Source organism: Microchirus variegatus (assembly GCF_963457635.1).
Source record: "Microchirus variegatus genome assembly, chromosome: 4".
NCBI lineage: Eukaryota > Metazoa > Chordata > Actinopteri > Pleuronectiformes > Soleidae > Microchirus > Microchirus variegatus.
This window is the reverse complement of record NC_139805.1, coordinates 14,044,942-14,060,539: the sequence shown is the minus strand read 5'-3', so window position 1 is coordinate 14,060,539 and position 15,598 is coordinate 14,044,942. Positions and strand designations below refer to the sequence as shown.

Below are 15,598 nucleotides of genomic sequence, written 5' to 3'. Positions count from 1 at the left end.
ATTATTATTTTTTAATTGGAACAAATAGCTTAATTGCAGTCTTGGTGATTTCCAAATAGCATAGTTTCAAAGTGCAATTTTGATATGAAAATGATTGTTGCCTTGATGGATTTTATATAAAGCATTTTCCTTTTGTAAATGTGAAATGAACAAAGCAGGACAACATTGACATTGTGAAGACACCAGGCCATGCTGAATGGCTCATAATGTAATAAGAAAATTAGGAGAAAGTAAACACAAAATTCAGGTATAAAAATGTAGGTTGTGTCAAAAATGTGATCCATGAGAGAATCCATTTGAGATCAGACACCGGTCTTGTGTGTCCTTGTAAAAAGGCAAGAGTTTTAAAGATGTGCTCTGTTGCATGTGGTGTGTCCAAAGCCCACAGAGGACGTCGGTCCCAGGTGAGATGACTGGCTTTTCTTCTGGGCCAGTTCGGCCTTCAGCGCCCTCAGCTCTGTGGCAGCCTGTTTCCTCAACTACACAAGCCATTCATTCAAACCAAGGAGAATGTGTGAATGTACCATCAAACAAAATGAGCTGCGTAGTTTGTCAGGAGAGCTGAGTAAGTGATGAGTGTGGTCATTGTCTTTTTGACGTTATATTTTTAAACAATGCGTTACCTTTGTCTCAGTTGCCAGCTTCATTTTTGCATCTTCTACTTTCCTCTTCAGGTCGTCAATCTCATGGCTCTCAGTCATAATCTGAATGATGAGCTCGTTCTGAAATGAAAAGACATTTGTTCAGCTATAAATAATATACTCAAAATTTAAATATACTCAAGATTACAAAAAGGAGAGAAAAGTGACTGATTTACAGTGTTACTTCATTACAGTACGCAAGTACACAATTCACGTATCTGTACTACTTCATATTTCTAGCAACTTTTGCTCCACTGCATTTCGTCTAAATATCTTTGTTACTCTTTACTACCAAATAAAATCAGAAGAGTTGGTAATAGTCTGTATTTCTATAGCACCTTTCTCATCTTGATGAGCTGCTTTACAATACATCCATCTGTCCATTCACACACTTCAACAAGGGGTTGTGTCCTACTCAAGGACACATATAGACTAGAAGAGGGAGGAATTGAACCCTCAACCTTCCAGTTGAAAGACAACTCGCCCTACCACTGAGCCTACCATGGCTCAATCCTATATCAGAAAATCACATTTGAAGCTTAAGTACAGTAAGTGTAATAAACTTTAAGACTTTTATTGAAGTAATATTATAAAAAGTGACTTCTACTTCTACCAAAGCCGCTTGTACAGAAAGGGGCCTTTTAGTGGCAAATATAATGCATTACATTTTATAGAGAGTATATGTATTTAATAGATCAATCATATCACAGTGAAATGAAAGTCAGTTTCTCCATTAACTTTATTTTGTTTACTCAGTTGAAATGTCCTGTAACAACAATGTGGTAAATATTTCTCGAGAAGTCTTTCGGACAAGCCCAGAATATATGACAATAATACAAATCAATGTTATGTTGACATCACCTTGATGGATGACCTGCATTGCCGTCCTTGCTTCCCTCTGTTATCTCGGGCCTGGAGCTGGTGCAGCAGTTTGTTGTAGAACGTCTCCAGCTCTTGTCGTAACTTCCTCAGATTGTCCTCCAGTGGCGCCGTGGCCTTCTTGGTTTCAAAGTATTTCTTTTTCCAACTGTCCCGCGCTGACGTTACATCCAAGACAAGAACAGCAGCAGAATTCAGTCTATTTAGAACGTTTGAGACCCCACATTGCATCCCATTTGATCCCCAAAAATCTTCCCATGAATGAAATCCATTAATAAAAGTTGTTCTATCATTTACATGGAACAACAAGACCCCTAGAGTTTGTATGGAGATACTGCAGAGGCCTGGTCTACCAGGAGGCCCAGCTCTTACAAAACATTGTTTTAAAACTGAGTCAAAAATATTCAAAACATATTATTCACTGGCTTCATACTCCAAAAAAAGACTGGTGCTAGAATAATCATTGTTTCCCTTCAGCCAGAAAATGTTATTAAATTTGTTCTTGAACATCACCCGCTGTCCTACTGCTGTTCAGCAAGAGTCTTTGAGAAGTTCTAAGAGTTTGTTGCTGTCTTGGATTGGATAAATTAGACTAGATTGCTTGGTTTATTGATCCCATACTGGGGGAATTAACCTGTTAAAGCAGCAAAGAAAAGGTCAATAGCAACACAATTAAAGGGCTGACAAAATGTAAAGTTACTTCAATTGGTAAAAAACAAATACATTGAGTGGATTCAGAATGAATGAAGAATATACATATATATATATATATATATATATATATGTATATTCTTCATATATATATATATATATATACGTATATATATACGTATATATATATGTATATATATATATACATATATATATACATATATATATACATATATATGTATATATATACATATTACATGCTTACTTGTATGTTTTTTTTAAGTTAGTCTGCAATTTCCAGTGTGGAATAAGCAATAAAATAAGACTTAAATAAAAGTGGGATCCATGGAATGGTGCAAATTTAAACGGTGTAAGAACTAAGAATTTAAAAACATTACAACAAAAACTTGTTGCTTTTTCTGGTCTTATTCTTTTTTTTTTTTGTTTGATTGCTTCATAGATTCCTAACAAGGTTGTCAGCTTGTTACTGTTCCCACCTTGGTTCCTCCGATGTCTATTCTGGGCCAATAAATCTTTCCCCTTCCTCAGCAACTCTTGCCTCATCCACTCCAGCTGCTTTCTCTCCTCCCTCACCAGCGTGATCTCCTCGATCAGTTCCTCTCCTGACGGACACAAAACATGTCAGCTGTCTTAAAGATTCATTCATTCATTCATTCATTCATTCATTCATTCATTCATTCTCTGTATGCAGCTCACTGTTTGTCTGGAAGACCGGAGGAGCAGCAGGTTTACGAGTAACCAAGGCCAAGTCCAGACCCGGAGGAGGAGGAGAGTTACGCCGCACAGGCCCAGACGACACAGCTGGACTCTCTGTCACCTTCAAACAGACTTAAAATACTTTACCACAATAGATGTTTGTGGATTTGTGTGGATTCAAGTCCTTTGTTCACTTCAAAGACCACACACACTCCACTAAACCCACCTGCTGGTGCAGGAATTTGGATTCATCACTTTACCAACCATGACTAGGGGCAGACTGTCAATTTATTAAGTAAATACATTTTTTTTAACCTAAAAAACATACGCTATCATACAAGAACACAACTGAGAAAACAACGTTTATTACCATTTAAAACAGTTGCAGGCGATGATGTGAAACAAGAGAATAAAGTTTTGGATGAGTTTGACAGAATAAAAGCTGAAAGAAAGCAAACATGCTTGGACGTGTTTGGTTTTGTGCATTAATTACCTCACTCCCTGGTTTACGTGCATGAGTTTCTTTTGATTTCATGAGCCTGCAGACAGACACACCGTTAGAACAACAAGCTGCAGTGATGGTGCACACGTTGACGCATATGCAGGGCCGTACAATACAGTACCCATCTGTGAGGGTGAAGCCTGACTCTCCATCCTCCAGAGACTCTGCTACTCCTGAGTCTCTGGTCACTTTTCTGTGGTGTCCTTTCTTTTTTCTGCTGGTTTCTTCTTTTTGTGTCGGCTCCTTCACCGGAGTGGCTTCAGCTTCCTGTCGCTGTCCATGTAAAACTACAGGGTAGATAAAGATGAAGTGTTAAAACATGATGTGTCATTTTGAGGTTTGGTATGAGGGACCACAACCAGGAAATCAATTCTAAGATGATAGTAGTAGTTGTGGTGTTAATTGTGTCACCTTTTTTTTATTATTATAGTCTTGTTTCAAATGTCCTTACTCGTCTTTGTCATATGTTATAGTTTTAGTCGACTGAAAGTCTCATTTTATTCTAGTTTTTGTCAACGGAGAACTGAGAATAATTGTTTTAGTTTTAGTCAAAAAAGTATATATAAATAAATATATATATATATATATATAAATATAAATATATATAATATATATTATATATATAATGAATAATGAATATGTCTTAATTAACGAGACAAGATAAAATATATTCCTCAACAACCTTTTTTTTCATGACTAAGAGGAGACGATGACGAGGCTAAGACCACATTAACATGCATTACTGTTGATAAACAAGGATGAGACTAAAATGTTTTGCATGACTAAATATGGCAAAAAGGAAACAGGGCTAAGACTACATTTTTAAAAAAACTGGGGGACACTAGTCTTGATAATAAGCAGTATTTGTATAGCTTTTAAACACTGAACATAATGCCATCTTTGCCATTTGCTCCTCTATCACTGTGTGATAACTGCACAGAAAAGACTGAGACATGATGACATCTGAAGTTTTACCTGTGTTTAGTAAAACCGGCTGTGGCGCCCTTTGATGCCGAGTCTTCCTCAGACAACACTTGTGCTCTGCCCATTCCGATTTGTTCGAGGAGAGAAGTCCCTCTTCATTTTCTCCATCTCCCTCTGAGGAACTGTAGCTCTGTTCCTCTTCTTCCTCCTCCTCCTCCTCCTCTTCACCATCCTCCCTCTCTTCCAGAGTGAGTGTGGGAGGTGGTTGATGGGAACACTGGGGGATGAGGGGGAATTTAATGGGCTCCTTTGTCCTCGTTGGCAGGCTGCATGTCTTGGGAAGGTGGTAATATGTCGCGGGGTCTGGGGAGGAGCTGCTGCTGCTGCTGCTGGTGTCTGCGGTGAGAGACTGGGAGCAAACACTGCTGCCGTTCTCCACAGTGGGCAGCAGGTATAGCTCTGGCTGTGGGGCCTGTCCACAGAAGATAACTATACGTGAACATGCTTCCACAAACACATAACAAAGTTTATGACAAGATTTAGAAGATTGCACCACAAGGTGTAATATTTCATATTTCTGTCATAGCATTCCGAGTGTGAGGGTGTATCAATGTTTATATGTATGTGTTATTTTATATGTACATGCTGGTCTTACGTACATATGGTGGAGCAAAGGTTTTCACTTTGAGATCCTTCTCCTGTTTGCTTTTGACCTGGAACAAGTATGTGGGTTTGGTGTCAGAGCCATGATAGTAAAAAAACATGCATCCCTTATCCCCTTAACTATCACAACTGGATGCTTATTAACCCTAACCCTTAATCCTCAAAAAATCTTTAAAGCAGTAATGACCGGCCAAATTATCCCCACAAAGATTTAAATCACAATTTCACATCCTCAAAAAAAATCCTCACAGCCCTACGACAGACACACACTTTACACTTTAGTGAAGCGAACCTGAGCAGTGAACTTGTTAATCAAACTGTCTGTATTGTTTCCCTCGTCTGTCTGCCTAAAAAAAGAGAAAAGTGCACTTAACAAGCAGCTGCACTCACCAGTGCCAGACTACGGCCCACACATTTCAGGAAGGAGAATTTGTTGATGCTCCTCTCCGTGCCAAGGAGAGCGCCCAGCTCGTTCCTCAGACTGTTCAGGGTGACGTCAGGAAAAACCCTAATGACACGTACATGTAATAGAAAAACAGATTTAACAGCAACTGTTACACAAGATGACAAGTGAGTTTCCCCTTTACACAAATCCATATAAATCTGCATCAACAATACAAATTTGAATACAATCCACCAGTTACATTTACCAAATATTGCTCACATGTTGTACTAATAACTTAATCTGATCCAATGTTATAATTCAGAAAAGTACTCCATAAATAAATGTGAAAAGACTACATTCTGTATATCTAAGTGTGCAGAGATCTCTATCAACTTCAAGAACCCATATGTGCATGTTTTATTTAATTTATTAAAGCAATGCTATACCATTAAAACAACAGCTTCACGATCATTTTTGACGGATTATTGACTTCTTGATCCTCTTTCATTCTAACTCTTCACCAAAAGCTGTTTCCTTGCATCATGTTAGTATGAGAGTAGGTAAAAAAAACCATGCCGTCTTTCCTGCTGTGACAGCACAACCACATTAAAACTGTGACTACATTTACACCACTGAGTTGTATAATAAGTAACAACATTATTCACATACATTGGACATAAAATGTGTAGGAGTCTCACCTGATGAAGCCTGCAGAGATGAAGGTCTCGATGGCTTCTGCTGGTACTTTGTTGAGCTTCACATTCCACTGGTCATCTGGTACATACAGCACATGGAGCTCCACAAACTGGACGCATGCAAACACAGATTAATAACCGACACTGCGTGTCACTTTGCGTCACACATCACAAATCCTGTTAAATGCACGGGTTAAGAGTTTATTTCCACTCAACATACTGTACCTTGCAACTGGCCGGTCTCCTGTCCTCTGGGTATCTCACGGATTCACAAGACAGCTCCATTGTGAGAGCAGTTGAGCAGAGAGAGAAGAAGCAGAGCACGGCTGTTAAAGAGGGTAGATCTCCGTTAGGTTTAATCGCAGGAGGTCCCTTTCTTTGCCTGTTGAGGGTGTTGACTGCTGCTGAAGGAACAGTCGGTCGTTTCTTTTATGAGAGTGCCAGCAGTGGTTGCTCTGGAGCTGCAGCAGAGCAAAGGAGCTTTCCCTCCCCTCGAGTCTGTGGCCACCAGAGATAATACTTACTCTTCAGAATGCATTCATCAAACATAACTTTGATTATGTATTAGTTCAGTCTTTTAATAGCACATGAGAATATTTTGAGAAAATACAGTGGTGTAAAAAGGCCGAGCAAAGTCAGCTACAGACTTTCACATAGAGGCCGATTTATTCCAAATAAATCATTTACTCTCTCATCATCCCCCTCATCCACACATATACTATATATGTATATGTATATACACACACACTGGTTTAGTGAGATTAGATTAAGATGGAGCGAGAGATAAGGTGACTCTAATTGTTAACATTTCATTTTTATTTTTGTTTTGTTATTCGTTTAATTTCCTACGCGTGCCGGTCAAATTGTCTATATTGTATATTTGTGTATATTTCTGAGTTTCCTCCAAGTACCACCAGAGGAAGCTCGTGTACCACTGGTGGCACACGTACCACAGTTTGAGAACCATTGCACTAGTGAATACTAATAATTCATGATATGAACAATCTTACAGTATTGCCTTTTAGGATACATACTTATTTTATTATTTATATCAATATTATTAATTGGTTTATTTTACCTCATTTTCTTATACTGTGAATATTATTTTATTTAATATTTATTTAACATGTTCTATGTAGAATGTTAAATACATATTTAATCAAATAAGCCTCAAATACAAAAGATAAAATGTATCTTTTGTATTTGTGGCTTATTATTTGTGGCTTATTGACATCATTGAAACTGGAGCACATGTCTGTTTCATGTACATTATAATTCATTTTTAATTAAAGTTGAAAGAAAGGGTCATGTTGATATTATCTGTATGAGAGAGATGCTGCAGTGCCAAACAGATACATTATTTACATTTATTGAATAATCTTTTTTTCTGTTAAACATTCATCTACACATTTTAAGTATATATATTGTAAACAGTCACTATTTATGTCAATATTTTTCTGAGTTCTGATTCGCATTGTTACATGTTTCAGAGTGTTGATACATTTTTACCACTAGAGGTCGCATAATAGATAGCTCCATCTCGTGCTGCTTTTAATGGATGACTTGTAAATATTAAGTTTAGAGAACAGAGAAGAGAGAATAGCTTGTGAACAAAAGATAGAATAAGTATTTTAAAAACACAAGATAATGTGTGTCTATAAATCCTCAATATGATAACTTCTGTACATAAAACCAATATATTTCTGATGATTATTGTGTCATACGCAAAGGTTATGTAACTTGTGCACACATGCTTTTCAGAAACTGGGAGAGGGCATTGAAAGCAAAACTTTTTTTCGCCCTAAACAAAAAACTACAAAAACAAATAAATAATTAACAGAAACGAAACAAAATAAATCGTACATTTATACAGTGCACCAACGTGTCAAAGAAGCGATTCACTGATTCGGGACTGTGTTTGTGATTTGCGAGCATACAGTGAACGCAGCAGCAGGAATTAGCCACGCCTCTAAAGAAAAACCGGAAACTCTTTGTTGAGGAAGACGTGAGGAGTTTACAACAGCGACTGATTATTACTTTTTTCTCAAGGTTTCGGTTCATTTTCAATCGGTTCAATCGTAAGAATCACAACAATGTCCGGCTCCTCCAACATCGTAGCTATGAAGAAAATCGTGCAGCAGTTGCGTCTTGAAGCCGGCATTAACAGAGTGAAGGTAACGGTAGAACACGCTGCTGTCGGGGCGTGTGAACTTCCACCGTGTAACTCTTGTGATTTTAGTTGTGATTATTAGTCAGCGTGGACCAAGTTTTCCGTCACTCACCAAACATCTGTGTGTTGATTATATAACTGTTACAACTAAACTTTCCAGGTGACCTTTACATCAGAGCACCAGTGTGTGTAGCGTCGACTATAAAGATGTTTGTAAATGTTATACTAAACGTAAACGGGCGGATCCTTCTCTACGTTCGTGTGATTTATATTCGTAATTCACAAAATGTTTAGGGAAAGAGAGTGGGATACTACGGAAGAGTATTAGGGCCTCATGTAAAAAAAACAAAAATGGGGGAAAAAGTAAAACAAAATGGCATGAATTCTGAGAAGAAAAAATACAATCAGAAATCTCAGTCAGAATGTTTATCAGAATTCTGACTTTAATCTTTAGAATTCATTTTTGTTTGTTTGTTTCACATGGTGCCCCAATACTCTTCCCATAGGATACAAGGTTCATAGAACCTAATATTGCAATTTTATTTAGTTATTAACTTTTTTTGAAGTCCAGCTTCAATGGGCTATTCACTATATATATTTTTAGAAACATATGGAGCACTACTCCATTTTAGTACAAGGATGAACATGTAAACATACGAGTTATTTCCAATATTTTACATTTACATGGATATAAATTAGTTTTTACAATTTTGTGTGATTTAAAATTGATGTATAGATTGATCAGTTCTATGTACATGAAATATAAACACCTGTTTCCCATTCACAATTATCCAATTAATGGAAATGAACTATGATCAACTGTTTCTTTTATCGTCATGTGCCCCCGAAACAAAGGTGCAGAAAAATTGTACATCATCCCATTCTTAAAATGTGAACTCACTCAGCGACGACAGAATTTATGTTGGAAAACATTTAGTAACACATTTGAAGGCTTACTTTACATGTCGCGTCTTCTACAGGTGTCCCAGGCTGCCGCAGACCTGCAGCAGTTCTGCCTCCAGAACGCACAGCAGGACCCTCTGCTCACCGGCATGTCATCCAGCAACAACCCGTTCAGACCACAGAAAGTCTGCTCCTTCCTATAGCACCCACAGACAAACCCACCCTCTGCCTCTGTGAGTACCACTGATCATAATGTCCTCATCGTCACTGCCTCAAGTAATCCTTTTTTTTAATTTAAAAATATAATATGTAGCATATCTGCAAACTTATCTAAAACAACAAGACATATACTTTGTTAAAAGTGTACGTAATTAGTCCGTTTTCAACACTGTAAATTCATAGACATCTAGTCTCTGTTGTAATTTGCTGGGTTCCGCAATGTTGATAAAGGCGATTGCACGTGAAATTCATCCATGTAAAATAAAGTAGAACCCATAAATACATGTTAATACCTATAACTTGACTTAAATGAGGCACATACATTCCAAGTGTAATGTTCTTATGTTTTGTTGTTTGCATTTCTAATGCAATCCCATGTCTGCAGGTTTTGGTACACTGTGGTGCCTTGTGGAGACGAGCTACAGGATCCGGCCTAATGGACTGGAATTGTCTCAGGAGTGTTAGGAAATTTGGGGACAAACAACTAACTTAAGATTTTTTTTTTTTTTTAACTTTGCCTTTGTAAAACCTGATACAGAAACATTTCAAGGTGTTTCGGGGGCACAATACATGTCTTAACCCGCCTGTTTTATAGTAACTAACCCATATCAACACACACTGTGCCTGTGAATTGTACATTGATAAAAATGGTATTTTCACATATTAAACTTTTATTAAAATTAGCATAAAACCATTGTGAATTGTCTTTGATGCGTTAGCTACAGTATATTTACATTGAAAGTCCCACTACTGGACATCATGTTCTAACATAATCAAGGCCACATTCATACAGTTTGTATGCCAATTTAACTTCCACATAAACCTGCCGATTTAAGTGTTTTTGTGGAGTGCCTGCATGTTTAAACGCTTTTACCATGAGCAACAGGTTCATGTCCCACACTTAGACTTTCGCATAAACATCCTTTTGAAGAGTCTTTGGAGCAGAATCTAATTCTAATGGTGATATGATCCAGTTATCAGTGTTGAAACTCTAAGAGCAAGTGTCAACTGGTTTCTTCAATGAATCTTGGACACCCACACTCAAGTTCTTTTGTGCACGTCCACAAACAGCGTCTCAATAAACCATCCTTGTCTGCCCAAGTAGCACTGTAACATCCCTATAGCTGGAACTTCCGTCTGCAGGCATCCACCTCATGACGCTGTGAACAGAAAGAAGTAATTTAAGCATGAACATGAAAAGTCCCGAGTGCAATACAGTTATTCCTCTATTGGCTGTCACTTTTAAAAAGCATTTAACCTGTTGTTCAGGTCAGTTTTTCCCTCTACACCACACACTAAAATCTCATTAACATCAATGTGCCACTAAAGATCATCACTCATAAGATGGAAAAGTGAGCATCGAAAGGTGCAAATTACAATAAAAATACAATTTAATAACCTAGGAAGATGTTTAGGCCATGGCATTTAATACTATTTTGACTTGAATAAAATATTGGTCGCACAGTAGCACTACTGCTGAAAAACGACTATGGAAAACACCACCAGTGCATAAGAATAGTTTATAAATGTGTTGAAAACAAAGAGATCGACTACATTCTTAATGAGCGTGACAGTTGAACAGAGCTGCATAAAACACCAGGTGCAGAGGGACTCACCTTTAGGACCCACTCATACTCTCCAAACTTTGAGTCGAAGGTGCCTTTCTGTAGAGAGCGCAGTTTTAGGGTGAAGCGTGGTCCGAGCTCCTGAATGCCAACTTTTTTCTCATTCTTGAAGATATACCTTTACAGAGGGAAATAATAGTGTTTTGTTTGCATACTGTAACACTCCAGATTTAAGAAAAAGGAAGGTTAATTCACAGATCAAATATTAACCTGTGGAATCGGAAAAAGACGAAGTCTCTCTGGTTGTGAAAGGTGGCGACCTGTCGACCTACAAACTGCGGATTCTGAGGAAAAAGAGCAGCGAACAGTCGACCGATGCTGTGGCCCAGGCGTGTTGTGAAGTTGTTGAGGATCACCTCTGGAAAATGCTCTGTGGGATCTTTACCTCGTCTCTGCAAAGAGAAAACATCACAAAAACCTTTTTATACAGAAGCAAAAGCAGGAAAATGATATGTCAGAAGTGGAGTTCCACAGTCATTTTCATTAACCTAAAACCAGTGCTCATCTTTTAAACTCTATTTCTCTTGGTGACATTCCGGAGCTGGCCACAGGAAGTTATTTGTTTTATGTTAAGACAGACGGCGGCAACAACAACATCCAACTCGTGAAGCGAGACGACTACCAACAGGTTGAAGTTTGACTGAAAACACAGAGAAGCTCCTACAAAAGTTCCAGAAGTGAATTCTACTGCTTAAAAATGTAATTCAGAAGTTTGATGGGATAAACGCTTCTTGGCACCACTGGCCTGTGCTGCCACTGTCTTGACACAACTGCTCCCCCCAGTCAGGTCTGATATTATTGTATATATAGTATAGTATTTTAAAACGAAAGATGCAGCATACAAAAAATGTTACATCATCCATGTTGTGGAAGAGAAAACAGTGGCTAATAAGGACAAGATTACACAACGCAGCTTAGCAAAGTAATGGTACAGTCTGGATTTATGAACTTGCCTTAAGTTCCTTTTGTAGTCTAACACTGCTGACTTTGAAGTGTGCAGTTGGCCCGTCAGGTAGGTGACACAGAACCAAACCATCTGAAAGTTGCAGTTAAGGAAGCAGGACCTTAAAAAACAACAACCTAAAACTTCAGTGAAATTTCATTCTTCATCCAAATTACAGCCACGTATGCCACACAGAACATCATCCTCTCCAACTACTGCAGTCTTTTAGGATACTGGGCACTTTGCGATCCTCATTGATGACCATTAGGTAGGTGAAGTTCCTGGCGATGCACTGAGGAATGACCTTTTTCAGGGCCAAACCTCTTCTGTAGTACACGTGGGCGTCTGGTATCACCGTCGCCAGCTGCCTGCAAAACCTCACCGTTCTCTGCAAGACACACACACACACACAGCATGTTGAAGAGAAAACTGTATAATTTTAGACTCATTACACCCTGATAACCCTGCAGGCTGCTTCATTCATCTACCCAACACTAATCCATGTACTTGGACTCTTCAGTCCAGATTCTTCTCATTTGTGGTTCTGTGATGGTGGAACAAGTTCCCTTATGTTATCAGAGCAGCAAGAGTGTCTCTATATTCAACTCTTGAAGACTTAACTCTTTCAAGAACACTTTCTTTCTAAAATCTCTGAACACAACAAACAAACTAACCAACCAACCCCAACTTGTCTTGACCACTCTCTACTCCTGCACTTCCCTTCTTGAACTTACCTAAAACTTTTAATTTCTTTCCTCCTGATGGGTGTTTCTAATGAATACGGCTCTGATCAGACTATAGTTTTTATTTAATATTTTCTATTGTCACTGATCGTTTCCTGTTACAGTGTAAGCGTAATTAGTTACTTGCTTGGAAATCACTTCTGCCAAATGAACAAATATGTAAGATTAAATAGCTCTAGGACTCAGGTCAGAGTGAAAGCATTACACTCAACTAACACACCTGCTGCTGTGAGAGTGCAGAAAACATAGTATACTGAAAAAGTGTAAGGTTAGGTTCCCTTAAGTACTTGTTTGCTAAAAGACAAAAGACAGTAATGAAACAATAATGAAGTAGCTTCAGCCCCTCACCCCTCTGGGTCTGTCTGATGTTGTAATGAGCACTTTTGGGTTAGTGATGCCATTGAAGTAGGCAGAAAATTCATCTGTTCCCTCGTCAAATGCGACCTGCAGATGACAAAAGACAGAAAATTAAAGCACACCACCCAAGACGATATAATCATAGATGATATGATCAATGTCAGCCAGTCACGATCCATACCTCTTCATCCCCTGGGTCAACGGTCGTCTCGTCATACACCCTCTGGTTTTCTATCGTCTTTGGGACTTCTTTTGGTGGTGCCTACGTAAATACAATAATAAATGTATTCAATTGGACATTTTAGCAGTTTAAATAAAGAAAGAGAGAGAGGGGTCAAAAATATTATGGTTTTGGTTTTGGATTTATATAGCGCTTTTCCAGTCTTGATGACCACTCAAAGCTGCTTTACACTACAGTTTCCATTCACCCATTCACTCACACTTTCATACATTTTTCTATCACTCATCTTTCATACCCACTCACACGCTGCCGGCACAGCCATCAGGAGCAACGTTATGTTGACATGTTTGATTTAACTCTAAAGATTGTATTTTATATTTTTCTATTATGGAGTGCCTGGGAGTGTACTGTATAACCGTTCTATGAAGACTGATATGACACAGTGAACTGAATTTTTAATAGTTACTTAGTCTTGTGTAATGACATAAAATTAGTTTGTGACATGTGGGAGAAGACCTGGGGGGGACTCACCTTGTCACCTAATGCTTGCCTTTCTTTTTTCTTCTTCTTCTTCAGCTGCACCTTTTGCTGAAATACAGACAGAAAAAAATACATTACATTTAAACAGAGGCCTTTTACATTTTATTTACTACAGAAATAGATTTTGGTCCACATTGACAAGACTGCATCATGCAGATGACCGAACATCTATGAAATGAATCGCCACCACATCCCAAATAAACTGTGATGGATCGTGATCCGACACAGTTGGTGTAGTGGTTCATGCTCTTGCCTTTGCAGCAAGAAGACCAGGGTTCCAGGCCCTGTTGGAACAAGGGCCTTTCTGCATGGAGTTTGCATGTTCTCCCCGTGTGTGTGTGTGTGTGTGTGTTTTCTCCGGGTTCTCTGGCTTCCTCCCACAGTTCAAAAACATGCACATTTGGGATTAGGTGAGTTGGTCACACTAAATTGACCATAGGTGTGTGAGTGAATGGTTGTTGTCTCAATGTGTGGCCGTAAAACTGGCGAATTGTCCAGGGTGTACCCCGCCTACCGCCCTATGTCAGCTGAGATAGGCACAGCATTCGAGTACATTAAGCATTTAAGCAGCTGCTTTTATCCAAAACAAAAGAGGAATAAGCTACATAGAAGTAGTCTTGGAAAGAACTCCACGAGATGGGAACAGTGGACTCACTGACAGAGGTTGAGAGTGATGAGGTGGATCCAAATGCAATAATGGAGTACAGTGGACTCATTGAGAGACCAGTTTGAAAAGATGGAGGGTCGATCGGAGCCACTGCAGCTGAGCGTGCTGCCACATTGGACCAACCTGACCGAATGTGTCCAACATTCATACATGTTTGTGATGGTGGGAGGAAACCAGAGAGCCCAGAGATGGGGGGCACGCAGACACAGGGAAGACAAACTCCACAAGATCCCAGATCAGGATGGACACTGTGAGCAAAAACACTTCAGTAGGCTGTGGTGTTGAAAAGATTGGTATTCAGGGGCCAAATGCGTACCAAGAAAATATTCCCTGAGGCTGTAGGTATACTTTGGTGTGGTTTGAAATACATTCTGACCCTACCATTAGCCCAAAATGGGTGCTCAGACTCATCAGACCAGGCAACGTTTTCCAATCCAATATTGTCAAATTTTGATGCACTGTCACTTTAGCTTTCTGTTTATAGCTGACAGGAGTTTCACTAAGCGTGGTTTTCTAATGATGTAGCCCATCTGCACCGAGGTTCAACACGTTGTGATGTTGTTCTGCACACACTGGATATCACTATTTTAAACCCCAGAATTGGTTGTGGTTGAAAATCACTGTAGAGCAGAAGTTACTGAAACACTCAGACCGCCTACCTGCCACAAACAACCGAAGAAAGTCACTTTAATCACATTTCTTCCGATAAGACATCCGTGTTCAAAACGAATTGACAGATGTACCTAATAAAGTGGCCGGTGAGTGTACGACCCTCTTTATTGCGTTTACCTTTCTTTTCTCCTGCTTGAATTTCATGAACATCATGTGTCTTCGCTGTTTGTTCTTGATTTCGGACACACTGAAGGTGGGGGGGAAATAAGTACCCGCTGCTCCCTCACTCTGCTCCATTTTCTCATCTTTCTGTTCCGCTTCTCCATTTTCCTCCTCACTCGCTCGTTTCTTCTTTGGCTTCTTGTTCTTCTTTCTTTTCCCTTTGCTGTCCTGGCTCACTGGAACTTCTGTAATGTCCTGGCTCACTGGAACTTCTGTAATGTCCATGCTGCGTCAGCTGCCTGTTATTTTCCTTCTTTCACGTGTTTGTGTGTGTGGTGGTTGAAAGCTAGCCGAGCGCCTGCTCGTGTTTTCACATCCGGGGTCGTCAGGTCACCGACGTGACGTCCCGTCGTAGGTGA

General features: G+C 39.1%; 3 protein-coding genes across 3 annotated transcripts; 1 reads left to right on the top strand and 2 right to left on the bottom strand.

Moving 5' to 3' along the window:
- Positions 1–344: 344 nt before the first annotated feature.
- spata1 (spermatogenesis associated 1) lies at positions 345–6,342 on the bottom strand (the record flags this gene model as incomplete). The annotated part of the gene is made up of 12 exons (XM_083887821.1): positions 345–479; positions 624–722; positions 1,503–1,678; positions 2,669–2,794; positions 2,889–3,009; positions 3,382–3,427; positions 3,512–3,677; positions 4,366–4,786; positions 4,974–5,027; positions 5,368–5,485; positions 6,061–6,167; positions 6,283–6,342. The coding sequence occupies 12 exons, from the start codon at positions 6,340–6,342 to the stop codon at positions 345–347; spliced, it is 1,629 nt and encodes a 542-aa protein (XP_083743947.1).
- Positions 6,343–8,069: 1,727 nt separating this feature from the next.
- Positions 8,070–9,961, top strand: LOC310925476 (guanine nucleotide-binding protein G(I)/G(S)/G(O) subunit gamma-5). The gene is made up of 3 exons (XM_083887441.1): positions 8,070–8,231; positions 9,208–9,363; positions 9,735–9,961. Exons 1-2 carry the CDS (start codon positions 8,151–8,153, stop codon positions 9,331–9,333), a joined length of 207 nt encoding a protein of 68 aa, XP_083743567.1. The 5' UTR covers positions 8,070–8,150; the 3' UTR covers positions 9,334–9,363; positions 9,735–9,961.
- Positions 9,962–10,060: 99 nt separating this feature from the next.
- Positions 10,061–15,545, bottom strand: rpf1 (ribosome production factor 1 homolog). The gene is made up of 9 exons (XM_083888001.1): positions 15,195–15,545; positions 13,730–13,786; positions 13,199–13,279; positions 13,009–13,104; positions 12,152–12,305; positions 11,928–12,010; positions 11,185–11,366; positions 10,966–11,092; positions 10,061–10,509 (listed from the first exon to the last, which is right to left on the bottom strand). The coding sequence occupies exons 1-9, from the start codon at positions 15,462–15,464 to the stop codon at positions 10,468–10,470; spliced, it is 1,092 nt and encodes a 363-aa protein (XP_083744127.1). The 5' UTR covers positions 15,465–15,545; the 3' UTR covers positions 10,061–10,467.
- Positions 15,546–15,598: the final 53 nt, after the last annotated feature.

Excerpts from the sequence above, each read along its gene's own strand:
- LOC310925476 (XM_083887441.1), top strand. The coding sequence starts at position 8,151 with ATGTCCGGCTCCTCCAACATCGTAGCTATGAAGAAAATCGTGCAGCAG. Across the intron at positions 8,232-9,207 it reads CCGGCATTAACAGAGTGAAG|GTGTCCCAGGCTGCCGCAGA; the intron begins GTAACGGTAGAA and ends CGTCTTCTACAG.
- rpf1 (XM_083888001.1), bottom strand. The coding sequence starts at position 15,464 with ATGGACATTACAGAAGTTCCAGTGAGCCAGGACATTACAGAAGTTCCA. Across the intron at positions 13,280-13,729 it reads GGCAAGCATTAGGTGACAAG|GCACCACCAAAAGAAGTCCC; the intron begins GTGAGTCCCCCC and ends GTATTTACGTAG. Across the intron at positions 11,093-11,184 it reads GTCTTTTTCCGATTCCACAG|GTATATCTTCAAGAATGAGA; the intron begins GTTAATATTTGA and ends CCCTCTGTAAAG.